The sequence below is a fragment of the Phaseolus vulgaris genome, chromosome 1 (assembly GCF_000499845.2).
Source record: "Phaseolus vulgaris cultivar G19833 chromosome 1, P. vulgaris v2.0, whole genome shotgun sequence".
Classification (NCBI taxonomy): domain Eukaryota; kingdom Viridiplantae; phylum Streptophyta; class Magnoliopsida; order Fabales; family Fabaceae; genus Phaseolus; species Phaseolus vulgaris.
In genome coordinates, this window is record NC_023759.2 from 21,719,365 (window position 1) to 21,737,549 (window position 18,185).

The following is an 18,185-nucleotide window of genomic DNA, read 5'->3' on the forward strand; positions in this document are numbered from 1 at the left end:
ACCCAATCCTCTTCGCTTCGTCCACTGTTGCACTCCTTCCCCTCTGTTTGGTCCCCTAACATCTCCCTCTCTTGCGAATCGGTTCCTTCCTCCCGCTCACCAGATTCCATCGTGGGCCTTGGCCCATCCTCGTGAGACTTGGCAAGAATGGGTTCCCATCCCAGCCCACATTGGGCCTCCATAAGACCCCCATGACCTGACCCGGGGTGATTGACCTTCATAGCAATATCAGACTCAACATCTACAACTATTTTGGCCATCTCATCAAGTGCGGGTCTACTAATGTAGGTAGGGGTGCATGCAGAGGCAGATAAGACACCTAAGTCAACGCCTCCCCTAGGCTTCTAACTCCTACATTCTTCTTTCGTGTAAGAGAAACAACTAACCCCTTTATCGTCTCTGCTTTTTGTACTTGATTCCTTAAACACCACTTTGGACATACTTATCCCCAATTTGCCCCTGTCCTTTGTCTGGCCATCGGCCTCCTCCCAGTTTGGCCAGAGGGACTCCCCTTCCCCTTGCCGGTTCACCTCCTCGCAGCTCTTAACAGATAACGATGTTTCATCAACATAAGTTTCGGATGAAGATATACTATCCGATGAATCCCAGCTATAACACTTACATTTGCCTCCCCCATATGTTAACATCAACTCCTCCATAACAATGCTATACATAACATCATTAATCTTCATGTTTTTCATCCACCTACAACTTCGTCTTTGTGGAATGCGTATTTGCAATCTAGCAAACTCAAGGTTTTCCCATGCTAAAGTATCTTGATCAATAGACACCACCGATGTCTCCTCTCCCAACACCTTCGTAAAACAGTCCTTGTTCCAAAGAGATAGAGGCAATCCATAACACCTCACCCATACATACTTGTGATCTGCTGCAAATTCTGGCGTCCAAGGCTTAAAGTTGTAGAAAGTACTATCAAACCATTGTTTATGGCACAAGATGATTGCATTCATGTCCTCCCCTTCTATCGGGGTCAACAAAGCAAAATTATCCCCGAGGTATCTCACTCGTACCATGTTCAAACCCCCTTTCAGAAACTCCTCCCCCAACTGTTCGAAGCTTAAGTCTTCTTTAAACTGGCCAATGATGCTTCTTTCCATCCAAGGGAGAGACTTTTGTAGTGTTTTGACAATTAGACCCCTCCATCTCCCTTCCTGTGCTCCTTTTACAACTTCAGCAAAGGTCTTGTTTCCTTTCTTCTCCACCCAAACCTCCTTTTCGTTCCTCTTTTGTTGTGCCCCATAGTCATTTTTTGCCTCCACCCCTGCATCCTTCGAGCACCCCGCTTCATATTTCCTCGGCTCCTTTCTCTCAAAACTTTCTGCTTCCATCTGCTGTCTGCGATATTTTGGCACATTGACATATAACTTCTTGTTGCCAACATAAAGTTGGTCTAACTCGCTCTCCAACCACTTCACATTTCTCACGTCGAAGAAACGCACGAACCCAAACCTTCTCCCCCATTTGTTTAGCCTGCGGGACACGAAAACCTCTTTCACCCTGGCCCAGCTTTGAAACACCTTAAACATCTCCACTTCTCCGTACTCATTGGGAAAGTTGGAGAAGAAGAATGTAGTGAAGTTTTGAGACGCACCATGGTCTCCATGCCATTTGCTTCTACTTCCTCCTTCACGACCTCTCCATAACCTCTCCGCAGCCCCTCCGTACCCTCTCTCCGCAGTCTATATGTTCATTCATTCATTTCATTGGAGGTGAATTCTAGTCTTTATGACGTCTCTCTCGTCTTTTACCTTGATCTTTGAAGTTTTGTAGTAAGAGATTTTTTTTATATGAATGAGATAAATATTATCTCGACTAACTTATAACAGATTACATTATATTTAACATATTCCTAGATTATTTCTTATGCAAGTATTTTATGCCAACATTTGAGAATTATATCACATATGATTTTAGAGATAAAATATTAATGTATTTGAATTAAGAGTTTAAGTTGTGATTGAAAGTATGTTAGTTTTTTTTATATTTGTCCGTCTTTAAATATGCGCAACTTTTTTGTGTTTAACTATGTGTAACTTTTTTATGTTTCTTTAATTATATTTCTTATCTTTTTATTTGTATTATTTGTTTGAATGAACGTTGGATTGAATGTCCATGCAGATAAAAATGAGATTGAGGGGGCATAGAGAGATTTTTGGAGACAAAACTTAAACTTCATTATTATTATTTTTGGATGTTCTGATTAGGTATAACATCAAAGCATTAAATGTTTATTTTTTTTAGTTTTATCTTAAATTAATGTTTTAAAACTAATTCTTTTAATTATTAAAAAATTGGAAAAGTCTTTTTACTTTTTAGTTTTTTTAAACCTCTATTTCTTTATTTGAGTTTCATTTAGAGAGGTGATATATGTGAATTATTTTATTTTTTATTTTTCATATTTTAGCGTTAAGATAAAATATTTAAGGTGGAAGGCCTCACATTTTTTTTAATTTGTTCAAGTTTTAAAAACAATTATATTTATTAATTTAAAATTAAGAAAACAGTCATTATATTTTAATTATTTTCTTATTTAACTTGGAAGTTATACCAAATAAATAATAGTAAAATTCATATTAAAAACATAAAATAACTTAATAGAAGTAAGTATATTAATTACATTAATTTAATGTATGCATTTTTTTTTCATTAGTGTAAAAAAGCAAAACGAGTGCGGCTATTTTACATTTATAAGGGCGACTATATAACCGCATTTATAAATCGCATTTACGAGAGACGTTTAGGGTTCTTTTTTTTCGCTGTTGATTGAGTTTCTAATCAATGTTTTCAACTTTGATCTTTTATGAAGAACATGGTCATTATTTTAGCATTTCTTTTGATCTCTTAGTGCATCCATATTATACATCTTCATATTTCATCTCAATGGAATTCCAAAAAATGCAAATAAAAATTCTCCAATAAAACGCAAATATATGACGGAGCAAGGCGGCAACAACGACGAGGAAGGCACAACAGAAAGTGCAAACAAAAACCTTCCCAAGCATGACCTTAGCAATGGGATAAGACAAAACATAAGAGAAACACAAAACATACAAAAATCAATGGTGAAGAAGAAGAGAGGAAGACAATGCTTACTGATGGCATGAAGACAATGCAAAGAAGAGAGGAAGAAAAAAGGAAGCATAGTTAAATGGAGGAAGCACATAAGAGAAACGAAGCGCGAGAGAAAAGAGAGTATCAAAACGTAAGTGGCGTGTTTCTGAATTAGGGTTAAAAAAGTTTTAAGAAGGCGGCTATTTGTAAAGCCGCATTCGTAAATCAAGCGTTTTGATTTACAAGGGCGGCTGTACAAATAATCGCCCTTGTAAATGAATTTAATTACAAAAATGCCACCGCGTTTTTTACGAAAGCGTTTGAGCGTAAAACCGCACTAAATAAACTGCACTTGTTTATACATTTTGCATTAGTATCTCAGAATGAGGTCTCAAAATGAGCTGAAAAATGAAGTTTTAAGTCAAACATAATTTTATTCTTATATTAAGATGCATTATTGATTAAAAATATTACCATTCATTAGTAAAAAATGAGAATCAATGACGATTTAGTATGATAAGTTTAATATTCATGTCATAATAAATTTGGTGGTGGAAACATTGTAAAAAATATGAAATTTACTATGTTATTACAAATGATATAAAAAAATGCTTCTGTTGGATCTAGTTAGACCTGACATAATAAGTTTTTTTTTTCTTTCACAATCCCACGTTGTTTGGTCTAGGGTTTCACAATCTCCACAAGCACTACATGTTCTTTATCCATTGCTCGTCTCTTATTGGGTTATTCGCTCCTTATCTCCCATAATACATTTATTCACACTAGCGGAAATATAGGCGTTGTTCGCTTGTATATCCATATTTTTCTGTTTTACTCAATTTTCATGATGATAGAAATTTAATATACATACAAAAATAATCTTACATACATACATAAATAATTTTGGATGAGTCGTAATTGAAAAGCAAAAAATAACATATAAAAGAAAAATGGTGAATTGATTAAACAAACTCTTTTCTTCTTCTCTGGTTTGAGTCTCTCTTATTCTTCAAGTTTTTTCTCTTGTGTGAGAGTATGTTCTCTCTTCCCATTGTCGCCTTAAAATAAGAAATTAAGGAAAGAGTGAAGAATCAACATATAAAAACGGTACATTAATATTAATTTAAAAATTAAAAATTAATTTTATTTTTTAAGTAATTTATACGAAATGACAAAATAATTCATTGTATTAATAAAATGAGATATATTAAATAAAGATAGAATCGGAAAAAAATTGTATACACCAAAAAAACAGTTATAATGGGGAATCTTTTTTATATATAGGTATAAATAACGAAGTCACTTTCACTTTTTTTTTCCCTTTAATGATTAAGATTTTTGTGGCTTAGATTTTATTTTATGCTCATGGTATTTAGTTCTCTCTTTCTGCCCAACACCTACCAGGATGTCGTTATCAGTGGCACCTTTGATCGATTGCATGCCAACAACTATGGAGGTGCATGTGCGAAGTGGGTTCGGTGCGATAATGGAATGGAGCGAGAAGTTGAAGGATGAGAGAAACAGGAGATAATGGCTTTGCCAATCATTGTGGCTTCCTTCTTCTCTTATTCTTTTCTTCTCTTTTTCGTTCTTCAATTGTTGTTATTGTGACACCAACATTGACACATTAAGATTGCATAAAGAAGAAGACCATGTTTCTTATTGTCTTCATTTTCCTTTATTCTTTTAATTTTTATTTTCATTTCTTATTTAAATAAAAATGTGAAAGTTTGAAACTTGTGTGCAGGCTTCTATGGAAGTGGCAAAGTGCCAGATTGTAATTGGAGTTTGCGAAGGTCCCGACAAAGAAGCAAGTATACCTATTAATTGGAGTTAGCGTATCAGATTTGAGTGGGAGTCCCAATTGGAAGCTGATCTTAACTTGCTCATCTCCAGAGTCACACTAAAGAAGAATATGGAGGACATACAGGTGTGGGGGAAGGAGGATTCTGGAATGTTTTCTGTAAGTGCTGCCTACGAATGCCTAACCAAGCATAGTGCAGATCCGCAATCCGAAGTGTATAACATTTTATGGAAAACAAAGGCCTTTCCGAACGTGTTAATGACAGCATGGAGGGCGTTGAGGGGGAGAATGCCCACTAGACAATGTTTGAGCAGAAGAGGGGTGTCGATGAACTCAATGCTATGCCCTATGTGCCAGCTAGAGGAGGAATCCAGCCAGCACATTTTTCTACTTTGCAAATATGCCCAACGGGTATGGTCAGAATGCTTTAAGTGGGTAGGTACATCTACAGTCCAACATAACGACCTTAAGATGCATTTTCTGAACTTTTATTTGTTCCAAGCCACAAATAAACAAAATCTGATTTGGAAAGGTGTTTGGGTGAACGTGATCAGATGCATTTGGGACCAACGGAATTTAATCGTATTCCAGCAAGGGGTAGTAGATGCGGATGAGATTTTTCAGAAAGCCCAGCTCAAATCTTGGCTCTGGCTGAAGCACAGGACGCATTCTTTTAACTACTCGTTTTCTGATTGGGTCCTTAACCAGTCATCTGTCTTAGAAGTGTTAAGTAACAAGCAGGCTGTTGTGTTCATCCCATGGATGATGCAGAGGCAGAAGTATGGTTTAATGCATAGTAACCTTGGCTTTGTTGGAGAAGTTTGATGATCGCAGGTTCGGTACGATAGAGTTGAATCTTGGTGATGTTTCGTGCGAATGGCTAAACTTTGTTGCTAGCTAGGATTGAGCTTAGAAGCAAGGTTGGGCTGGTACTGTGTGACGCAAATGAAGTCAGGTCCTACGGTGTAGGAGTGGAAAATGCTGTTATTTATGCCCACTGGCTATCAAGAGGGAGGAAGGACCAGGGGCGTGCTTATGATGGAGTGGTTGGTTGAAGGAGCTTGCGTCATTTACAAATTCGGAGGATGCTGTTATGGAATGAGAAACAAATGGTCATGATGATGTGGTTTTGAATGGTAGAGAATCAAATGAGAATGGTGTCGACAACTCATGGAGGGGCTGCTGTCGAAAAGCACAGATGGTTAATCCTAAAGCAGCTTAGTAATGGCAGGATACACATTACAGCAGGGTCTCCTTGTTGTAGCAGTAGCTTGTTTTTGCAGATAGAAGATTTATATCTTCAATATGTTTGTGTAAGAGGGTTGGGATACCCCTTTGTATCCCCTTTAATTAAATTCTATTCTTTGCTGATAAAAAAAAAAAAAAAGCTTTTCACATTGAATTGTTTCTTATATTTTTTTATTTATTTTTGCTAATTTATATTTAGACACAACCTCTTAGCAATTATATTGTTTTTTAGGTTTTCAACTAAAACTGCAAAATGCAATTCGTTTTATAGTCCAACCAATTCGCTACGTCATTGATTATATTTATATTCCACTTTTGCGTACTAGTAGAATTGTTTGGCTGTTCTAAGCCATTTTCTTGAATTGTTGAACTCTAGAGTAAATGTGATTATTAGTTTTGTGTAAAAAAGTGTTATCTGAAGATGCTGAAGGGAGAAGGTGTAATAATTTATACATTCATGACAAATGGAAATGAAATAGAAGATTTATACATTTAATGTTTTAAGGATTTGAAGAAAGACAATTCAATAATTCATGACTAATCCATTGGTGCAGCAGGAATTATATATATATTAGATGTTATTTTGTTTATTTTCCAGTAATGATGCAAATGTTGAATGAAATTATAATGAGATGATGAAGATTGAAGGGGTTGATTAGAAGGTGACAAATTAGGTGAGGTGGTGATATTTTGTTTTAGTGATATATTTGTTTTAAAATTATATTAACATGTAACTTATAATTTAATTCAACACCTTTATTATTGAGATGAAATGTAATGTATTTAATGTATTTTTATATTTTATAATGCATTTTACTCACATGTTAGTAACATATTCAAGTTCTTTTTTTTATGTCATAAGGATATTTGTGAGATTGTTACTGGTACTGATTATTTATCTATATATGTTCTACAACTTTGGTTGTTGTAAGTATACTTTCATTAACCTTTAAAATAGTTGAATATATTCATACTTTACTTTAACATTATTTTTCAATGTTCAAGGTATTTACACCACCTCTGCATCGAGAAGAAGAATGCTTATATTTATGGATTTATTGACCTAGTTGCCATTCAGAGTGTAGGGAATAAAGCGAGTGAAGTGCAAACATACTTAATAAAGACATTTCAAAATGCAGACAAATAAGTGTATTTAGCACCTTATTAGCATCAATAAGTATATAATTTTAAATTATAGTTAATTAATTTATAAATTATTTATTATTAATATTATTAAAACTTGTAGGAGTCATTGGTAGTCAGTGGTCATTATTTCTCGTCATTTCCTTCTGGTTCTCTTGTGTTCATTGCATAAGAAAACTAACACTTTGGCCATCAAACATTTACTAGACGCGCAAGTTTTTTTTTTATTGTACTATATTTCCTACCTTAATGATTAATATGAATTAACAAGTGTCTATTTTTTATAGGGCTCTCGAGGCTCATTCAAGATTGCAAGGCCTTCCACATGTAGCTAAGAAGAAGATACAATTAATTGTTCCTAATGTAACTTATTTGTCTCACCATTATTTAATTATGATATAAAATATATCTTATATTTGTATTTTAATTTACAATGTTCACATCAATCGAGAAGTTATGAGTGTGAATATTATGTAATGAAGCACATGCACATAATCATATCTGCAAACATTACTGACTCATGGAGATAGGTAATACAAAATTTACTCAAATACCTTAATTATTTAGTTGTGAATTTCACTTTTTATTGATTAAGTCATTTTTTTTGTAGTTATTCAATGATCCATCTTCATTCAAGAATAAAGATATGCAAGACATTGGAATGCACTAGACTTCATTCTTTTTAAGTGTTTCTAATAAGATATAAAATTCGTTAATTTATTTAAATATACAATGAGTGTTATATTTATCTTTTTTGCACAATGTTGATGGGATATATCATTGAATTATCAATGAATGAGTTTGTCTGAAAATTGTATGCAATTATTTGGATAACATTGATATGCAGGTGATTGCTATTAATGAATTCGGGAAAATTGATCAATGCATATGTTTGTTTGTAAATTATATGCAGTTGTTTGGATAACATTGATATGCTGGTGATTGTTATTAATGACTGGAAGAAAATTGATCAATGAATGAGTTTGTCTGAAAATTGTATGCAATTATCTAGGTAACATTGATATGTAGGTGATTGTTATTAAATGGAGGAAAATTGATCATTGAATGGGTTTGCATGTAAATTGTATGCAATTGTCTGGATAACATTGATATGCACGTGATTGTTATTAACGAATAGAGGAAAATTGGTCAATGAATGAGTTTGTCTATAAATTGTATGTAATTGTTTATATAACATTGATATGCAGGTGATTGTTATTAATGAATGAGGGAAAATTGGTTAATGAATGAGTTTGTTTGGAAATTGTATGCAATTATCTAGATAATATTGATATGCATATGATTGTTATTAATGAACAGATAAAACAAACATTTTAAAAAAATAACAAACTTACTATAACGGTTATTGCAATATATGACATAAAAGTTTGATTTACTATTCGGGTGGTAGAAAACCACTTATTATGACGATTCTAATGAGAACAATGAACTAAGTCACATTTTCTTTTCTATGACTGTTCTAGAAATACCAGTCAAAGAAAGTTTCATCTGAACATACTATGACAAATATTTTGGCACATTTTATGATAGTTTATATACAATAGTTATAGTAAGTCAACTTACTATGTCAATTTTTCAACTGATATAGAAAGTGCAAATTTTTTATATCACTTGAATCTATATCGCCATCAGAACCAACATAAAAAGTCATGTAGAATTGTCATAGAAAGTCCTTTTTGCACTAGTGATTGTATTTATTTAAATTAGTTTAATATTTTTCTATATCTTATTTAGTTTTCGTTGAAAATTATTAATGACTTTTCATAAGAATGAATTCAAGTTTAATTTTTTTTTACAAATAGATGAATGATTTTTCATTAATGAATGTCTCCTTTAAAGTAAAACAAATTTAAAATTCAAGAAATGGTCAATGTAAATGTTGTTTACTTTTTCCATTATCATATTATTTGTACCGACCAGGTCATCGGGTGTGATGACGTGGACAAGAGAAAGGTAGGTGGTCAAGAAGTCAACGTAGTCGTCGTATGTAGAAGCGGCGTTCTGCAGTATAAATAATCGATTATCGCGAGATGTGTCGCCGCCAAGATGGATCACCGCCCATCGCCCAAGAGAAGCATCGCGCAGAAGTAAGACGTCCCCGAGTGTAGACATCGCCCCAAAGTAAGACATCGCCCTAAAGTTGGGTGGCGGCACTGTGGGACCCTCCGCACAGAATAAATGATCGAGTCAAAGGGGCACCCACGGAGTATGATGGCGCGAGAGATACAGCGCTCAAGTTAGAGCCCAAGTGGCTGTACCGACCAGGTCATCAGGCGTGATGACGTGTCTTGCACGCGCTCGAGTGGGGCGCGCTCAATGGAACGCGTAGGCTAGAAAAGATGAATGGCTCGGAAGTGGGCATAGTCGCCGATCGGTGTATTGGCGTTCTCCGATCTCTATTGTGCGTAACCGGCGGTCACCAGAGTGGCGTCGCAGTCGCAGTATGAGAATGACTAGGAGATCGGGTGGTTTACACACCGCCACAAGGAGCACGTCGCCGGGTCTCCCAACGAACTTAGTTAAGGCTGTCGAAGGCTCAGAAGGGTAATTCCAAGCGTGTAAGTTCAGTAAGACGATGGTGGCACCAGCTTGGGGCATGAAAGTCGAGTGGGTTGGGGGAAACACCTTGCACATCAGCGACAGGATTCCCAAAGTGGACATTCGTTGGTGGCAGGGTTTCCCCAGCTAGAACATGCATGGCGTAGTAGTAAGGAGGGTGCCATTCGCCATGAACGATATCATAGAGATGATGCACCTTGTTGCATCCGATACTCACCTTGTCGGGTGGTGTTTCACAGCGCATTACGTGATAGGTTGCTCCTTGAGTTGAGGACTTAGCTGTGCGGCTGGTTACTACACAAAGAATGACGCTCAAGTTGCCTTAGCTCAGATGACGACACGTGTAGGGCTGGGCGCTACCTTCTAGCCCAGCCCAGATGGCGACACGTGCAGGGCTGGATGCGAGCCACGCGTCCAAAAGCATAACGGCCTGGAGAGAGAAGAAACCTAGCTATAAAGGTAACCTCAACAGAATTTGCAGAGGTACACTTTCATAATTACACAGAACACTAAACCCTAGTGGTTCTTGACGGCGCACCCAGTTGTGAGCACAAGGCAATTAGGGCAACACAGTTTTAGTCCTTCAGTACAGTTTTCGACCACCCTCAGAGCATTCGTTCAAGTGCTCCGATACGGGGGTGCGTCACCTTTGATGTTTCTCGCTGGCTGACTTGAGCGTCGGAGTGCAAACGGCCGCGAGGGCGCCCCTTTGTTCTTCTTTTTCAGGTACTCATACACAAGAGGGAACGAAGGTGCTCTAGCTCGTGAGTACAAACCACTCGTAGAGACGACCTAGGTCAACCGGCCGGAACATTTGGCGCCCACCGTGGGGCACGATATAAAACATCAGTCCCACCACACAAGTTTTTCAGTTTCAGTTGCAGTTTCCAACCTAGTTCCAGCCCTCGAATCGTAGATAGTCAAGGGGGGCTTCCAGAAACCACGAACAGAGACCCACACGCACTAGGAGCGAAGAGATGACCATACAACAAATCGTGGAGAAGCCCTCCAATCAATGAATGAAGAAGCCAAGGCTGACCAGTTAAGGCCATTCCTTGAGCGCGGAATGTGGCAAACCTTAGTTGTATTTCAGCTAAGATATTCGTGCTTAATGTTTTCTCTTTGAACAATGTGTGATAAATTTGTTCTTGGAAGATGATGCATTTAACTTTGTTGATTTATCTTAATTGGCACATGATAAGTTGACCTAGCTCGGTATAAGTACGAGCATAGACGCTCTGTGGAATTAATCTGTTTGTTGATTTGTTTAAGCACAACACAGGTAAAGTCAACCTAGCTCGGTGTCAGTGCAACCACCCGAGTATAGCCGCCCCGTGAGCAAATGGTTACCTAGTGCCAGGTAAGATAGGGGCGTGAGCACCATGCAGGAGAGCCCGTCAGCTCGACCCAAGGGTTCGGGGGAGGTCATCGGTGATTGGGCACAAGAGGTGAGTCGTGAGCTCAACTCAGATGTTGGTCGGCCCAGAAAAGGGTCATGGAAGTGTTGGACGACGAAGCCTGTCGATGAAAAGTCAAGCCATCAGGACAACTCCTCTAAAAGGTACATTACGACTCATGTGCACTGAACCTTGGCTCAGAGACAATCTGGACATGGGCACCCTAGATCGCAGCTCGCCACCGGTGTGGTTCGAGCCTTTGAACAGACGGAGATAGAAGGGCTAAAGTCTACCGTCAGAGTCAACCAGCAAGAAGAGGCCTCGGCCAGTCGAGATGTGGCTTGAGAAGGAGATCAACGACAAGACGTTTTGAGTTGGGGAAAACTTTAGACGGCGAAACACAAGACCAGATCGCCAAGGTAATAATTAGAAGTAATTTCAGTTAAAGCAGTTTTTCAAGGGGCACTCTTTAAGAAGTAGTTTCAGTTAAAACAGTTTTATCAAAGTTTCCAAGTTATTTAAGTTCGCATGCTTATCGTTTTAAGTTTTCAGAAAAAAGACCTTATCGCTTTTACGAGATTTAAGGCAACAGTTTAAAGATTATGGCATGCATTCAGTACAAGGTTTTAAAGCATAAGTTTTAAGTCCTCATCGCCACTCAGCGATCGTAGGCACTAGTATAAAGTTTTAAGTCCTCATCGCCACCTGGCGATCGCAGGCACGAGCATAAAAGTTTTAAGCCCTCATCGCCACCTGACGATTGCGGGCACGAGCATAAAGTTTTTAAGTCCTCATCGCCACCTGGCGATCGCAGGCATGAGCATAAAAGTTTTAAGTCCTCATCGCCACCTAGCGATCGCAGGCACGAGCATAAAAGTTTTTAAGTCCTCATCGCCATCTGGCGATTGGAGGCACAAGTAAAGTTTTAAAGTCCCCATCGTTCTTCGGCGATCGGTGGCAATAGTTAAAGTTTTAAAGTCCCCATCGTTTTTCGACGATCGGTGGCAATAGTAAAAGTTTTAAAGTCCCCATCGTTTTTCGGCGATCGGTGACAATAGTTAAAGTTTTAAAGTCCCCATCGTTTTTCGGCGATCGGTGGCAATAGTTAAAGTTTTAAAGTCCCTGTCGTTTTACGGCGATCGGTGGCAGTAGTTAAAGGTTTTAGAAACCCTCATCGCCACCTGGCAATCGGAGGTGAAAGTTAAGTTTTAAGTCCTACTCGCCTAGAACGAGTATAGGCGAGAACAGAATAAAAAGTCTTACTCGCCTAGAGCGAGTATAGGCGAGAACATATCAAAAGTCCTACTCGCCAAGAACGAGTATAGGCGAGAACAGATTAAGAAGTCCTACTCGCCAAGAACGAGTTTAGGCGAAAGTTCAGAGCCAAGAACGAGTATAGGCGGGAGTTCAGAGCAAGATGACAGGTATGTCCAGTATGAGTTAAAATCCGGGCGCCTAGTCCTTGAGCAGGGGTTAAGGGATTCCTTCGGGACGCCCCCTCCTCAAGTATGAATAGCTAGCCCCGGTACCAGATAACAGTTAAAATCCGGGCGCTTAGTCCTTGAGCAGGGGTTAAGGGATTCCTTCGGGACGCCCCTTCCTCAAGTATGAATAGCTAGCCCCGGTACCAGATAACAGTTAAAATCCGGGCACCTAGTCCTTGAGCAGGGGTTAAGGGATTCCTTCGGGACGCCCCCTCCTCAAGTATGAATAGCTAGCCCCGGTACGAGATGAGATTAAAAGTCCTCAGTGCATCCAGGGGAAGAGGAGATGTAACCCCTGGGCAAGTTGAGGCACCAGAGAAAGTCCTCCTCACCCTCGAGTGAGTTTAGGAAAAAGTCCTCAGTGCATCCAGGTAGCCCCTGGGCAAGTTGAGGCACTAGAGAAAGACCTCCTCACTTCGAGCGAGTGTAGGCGAGAAAAGATTAAAAAGCCCTACTCGCCGTTGCGAGTGTAGGCGAGAAGAGATTAAAAAACCCTACTCGCCGTTGCGAGTGTAGGCGAGAAGAGATTAAAAAGACCTCCTCGCCTCGAGCGAGTGTGGGCGAGAAAAGATTAAAAAGACCTACTCGCCGTGAGCGAGAATAGGCGAGAAGAGATTAAAAGTCCTCCTCGCCTTGAGCGAGTTCAGGCAAGAACAGATTACAAGACCTCTTTGCTTAAGCAAATTGAGGCAAGTTTAAAAGTCCTCAGTGCATCCAGGGAAAAGGTAGCCCCTGGGCAAGTTGAGGCACCAGAGAAAATCCTCCTCGCCCTCAAGCGAAGTTGAGGTCAGTTAATAGTTATCAGTTAAATCCTCCTCGCCCTCGGGCGAAGCTGAGGTCAGATATCAGATAAATCCTCCTCGCCCTCGAGCGAAGCTGAGGTCAGTTAAATAGTTATGAGATAAATTCTCCTCGCCTAGAGCGGGTGCAGGCCAGAACAGAATGCAAGACCTCTTTGCGTAAGCAAATTGAGGCAAGTTCGAAAGTCCTCAGTGCAGAACCAGGCCAACAAAGTTTTAGGCGATGACCTAGAAATACACATTTCACTTGGCAGATCAGGCAAGCAAGATTTCAGATACTAAAAATGACTCCCGCCTACTGCTCAGTAAGTAATTTCGTGTCAAATGTTATTGCTATGGACTAACCGTTTGTTCAAGATAAGTTGATTTCCAGGAAATTAAGCATCAGTTTATGCTAAGTTAATTGGGTTTAGTAAAAACCAACCAAGTTATCAGGTGATCGCACAACAGATAAGTTATCAGGGTGGAAGAAGTCACAGGGTGGCTGAGGTAGGTTCGTAAAAGACACCTCACTACTGAGATCAAGTTGTTTCAGATTAAAGGCTCAGAGAAGGCAGAGGGAGGTCCGTTAAAGGCAGCTCTCCTCCCAGAATGAGCAGAATTGATAGCTCAAGGTATGAGGCCGCTCCCTAGAGGACGCCTTAGCAGATAAAAGCAAAACCATGCGCACATTTATATGTATTGAAGAAGAAAATGAAACGGTGAACTTCTTAGTCTTTTTGCTGAAAACAAGTTATCAGCTCAAGACTGGGGGGCTTGTGTACCGACCAGGTCATTGGGTGTGATGACGTGGACAAGAGAAAGGTAGGTGGTCAAGAAGTCAAAGTAGTCGCCGTATGTAGAAGCGGCGTTCTGCAGTATAAATAATCGGTTATCGCCGAGATGTGTTGCCGCCAAGATGGATCACCGCCCATCGCCCAAGAGAAGCATCGCGCAGAAGTAAGACGTCGCCGAGTGTAGACATCGCCCTAAAGTTGGGTGGCGGCACTGTGGGACCCTCCGCACAGAATAAGTGATCGAGTCAAAGGGGCACCCACGGAGTATGATGGCGCGAGAGATACAGCGCTCAAGTTAGAGCCCAAGTGGCTGTACCGACCAGGTCATCAGGCGTGATGACGTGTCTTGCACGCGCTCGAGTGGGGCGCGCTCAATGGAACGCGTAGGCTAGAAAAGATGAATGGCTCGAAAGTGGGCATAGTCGTCGATCGGTGTATTGGCGTTCTCCGATCTCTAGTGTGCGTAACCGACGGTCACCAGATTTGCGTCGCAGTCGCCATATGAGAATGACTAGGAGATCGGGTGGTTTACACACCGCCACAAGGAGCACGTCGCTGGGTCTCCCAGCGAACTTAGTTAAGGCTGTCGAAGGCTCAGAAGGGTAATTCCAAGCGTGTAAGTTCAGTAAGACGATGGTGGCACCAGCTTGGGGCATGAAAGTCGAGTGGGTTGGGGGAAACACCTTGCACATCAGCGACAGGATTCCCAAAGTGGACATTCGTTGGTGGCAGGGTTTCCCCAGCTAGAACATGCATGGCGTAGCAGTAAGGAGGGTGCCATTCGCGACGAACGATATCATAGAGATGATGCACCTTGTTGCATCCGATACTCGCCTTGTCGGGTGGTGTTTCACAGCGCATTACGTGATAGGTTGCTCCTTGAGTTGAGGACTTAGCTGTGCGGCTGGTTACTACACAAAGAATGACGCTCAAGTTGCCTTAGCTCAGATGACGACACGTGTAGGGCTGGGCGCTACCTGCTAGCCCAGCCTAGATGGCGACACGTGCAGGGCTGGATGCGAGCCACGCGTCCAAAAGCATAACGGCCTGGAGAGAGAAGAAACCTAGCTATAAAGGTAACCTCAACAGAATTTGCAGAGGTACGCTTTCATAATTACACAGAACACTAAACCCTAGTGGTTCTTGACGGCGCACCCAGCTGTGAGCATAAGGCAATTAGGGCAACACAGTTTTAGTCCTTCAGTACAGTTTTCGACCACCCTCAGAGCATTCGTTCAAGTGCTCCGATACGGGGGTGCGTCACCTTTGATGTTTCTCGCTGGCTGACTTGAGCGTCGGAGTGCAAACGGCCGCGAGGGCGCCCCTTTGTTCTTCTTTTTCAGGTACTCATACACAAGAGGGAACGAAGGTGCTCTAGCTCGTGAGTACAAGCCACTCGTAGAGACGACCCAGGTCAACCGGCCGGAACATTATTAATGTGCATTTTAGATATAGATTGTAGGAGATAAAAGAAAAAAACTCAAGAATTTATATAGGTTTAATTTTACATTAGTGCTACATCTTGTTATTTCACTCTAATTAAGCCTATCCATTACTTTTCAAATTTTATTGGATTCACATAACTATATCTCCTAGTCTACTTGTAAAATCGTATCACAAACTAACATCATTGAAACACTTAACCAATATCTAAATACTCATTCAAAATTAGACATTTGGACATACTTCAATTCAAGATATAAAAAGAAAATGAAGGTAATCCACTATCCTATTAGCCTAATCAATGATCTTGAAACCCCTATTTGCTTGAATAATTTAAAGAAGTCTTTTTTTTTTCACTTCCAGAGGTTATCTCAAAATTTAGAAAAGTTTCAAAACCTTTAAATGGATTATTTTAAGATTGTTTAACTAACTTTCTTATATAACTATTATTTTTAATGAATTAAATTTTTTAATCCATTGAAATAAACTCTAGTGCATTGTTTAAATTTTTTCATTTTAATCCATTAAAATCACTCAAATGTGAAATTTAAATAATTTTAATTGATTAAAATGTCAATTTAATCAATTAAAACATCAACTTTGATTAAAACATTAATTTAAAAGGAATAAGTGACATGATAAAAATATTTAAGGTAAAAACTAAATAGATAATATTATAATATTGGTTAAGTACAAAACAATAATTAGTTTGTTTATTGAGTAAAAATAGACCACTAGTATAAGAGTTTGTATAAAAATGTTTTAAGATAAAAACCAAATAGAAATTATTATAATATTGGTTAAGTAAAAAAAATAATTAATTTGTTTATTGAGTAAAAATTGAACACTAGTACGAGAGTTTGTACAATGTATATTGTTAAATTTCATATCATATCATGCTTATAACAACACACATAACAATGTTCATAAAATGTTTATAACAATGTTCATTCAAAGATTTTTTAGGTTTTTATTGAAGATAACAATGTTGATACAAAGATTTTAAAGTAGAGGAGGATTTCACTAACATTTCAACACTTTCTAATTTGTTCATTTTTTTCTTTTTCTTGAAAAGTAGCTTTATATAGAGTGTAAAAGAAAGAATCATTGTAAATCATTTTCTTGTTGTTGAGAGTTTCACACTCAGATATAACCATTTTTATGTGTTAGAACTAACGAGAACGTAAATATGCATTAAATGTGCTCTATGTGACTTTAAATGCTTATCTCATCTTCAAATAACATTTCAATAGTTGACAATACTTATGAGACCTAGTCAGATACATTGTTACCCAAATAAGGGTAAAAGTGAAAATCATACGCGCAATATAGCTTTGTTAGAGTTGACATATGCTTGTATCAGGATGGTAGTTGATGCAAAGCAGTTTTAGGTCATATCCCAAAAACTTATAATGTTAACATAAGCTTTAGCGAATAATCTCGGTAGACTAATGACAAAAACATTTCACATAATAAGTTTGGAGAATATATTTGTTAAGTACACCGTCAACTTAATATTGTGTTTATCATCTGATCAAGATTTTGCTTATCAAACAAAGCAAAAAACTAGAAAGTATTATACTGTCTATCAGAAAAAAAAACATTTGTGTCTTATATTATCTTCTTGCTTACACACACATATATTATTGCAAAAGAGAAGACATAAAATTTTATCTTTAAAAATATCATAAAATAGTTATTTAAAAAAAAGAAGTTTCTCCTTACACCTTCAATGCTTCTCCCCATACCTCCATATATTTTTATAATTTCAATCCTACCCTTACCAATATATGTTAGGGTTTTAGTTTTGTGTGTGACTTGTTTTTCATTTTGAAGGTGTGTTGGTTCATTGTGGTGATTGTTTGTGGGTGCTTATGAGTTTTGGTGGTGGTTGATAGTGATGAATGTTGGAGGTTGTTATAAGTTATGTGTTGTTTTGCACTATTTTCTTTTATGTATTTTTTTTTCATTTTGTTCGTCTATACCAGATTGTACAATCCGTAACACCTTCATTGTGTAATATACGTTTAGAATTGTACAATCTGAAATACATTTTAGAAATACATTATGCCTTGTACAATTCTAAAGGTCATCCTGGATTCAGTTATACCTTCCAGATTGTACAATCTGGTATGTTATTATAAAATAAATATCGGATTGTACAATCTGGTAGGTATTACTGGATCAGGATATACCTATCAAACTATACAATGTGATATCAACACAACATAAAATACAAGGTGCAAAAATAGTGCAACAATTCCAATACAAAACAAAAAAAAATAAACTTGTCTTCCAGTACAATGCAACTCTTTCAACATGCTTCAACCTCTCTCAAACAACGAAACTCTCTCTTACATAAATGCTTTTAGACAACCATAGAGGTGTTACCCTCAGGAGAACTAAGATGATGCATCAACTCCAAAAAATAACAAAAA

The 18,185-nt window shown here is 38.3% G+C and overlaps 2 protein-coding genes across 2 annotated transcripts; one reads left to right on the top strand and one right to left on the bottom strand.

The window, feature by feature from the left end:
• Nucleotides 1-344: 344 nt before the first annotated feature.
• LOC137815685 (uncharacterized) lies at nucleotides 345-1,547 on the bottom strand. The gene has a single exon (XM_068618797.1). The coding sequence runs from the start codon at nucleotides 1,545-1,547 to the stop codon at nucleotides 345-347; it is 1,203 nt and encodes a 400-aa protein (XP_068474898.1).
• A 3,440-nt stretch (nucleotides 1,548-4,987) lies between these two features.
• LOC137815686 (uncharacterized) lies at nucleotides 4,988-5,701 on the top strand. The gene has a single exon (XM_068618799.1). The coding sequence runs from the start codon at nucleotides 4,988-4,990 to the stop codon at nucleotides 5,699-5,701; it is 714 nt and encodes a 237-aa protein (XP_068474900.1).
• The last annotated feature ends 12,484 nt before the right edge of the window (nucleotides 5,702-18,185 follow it).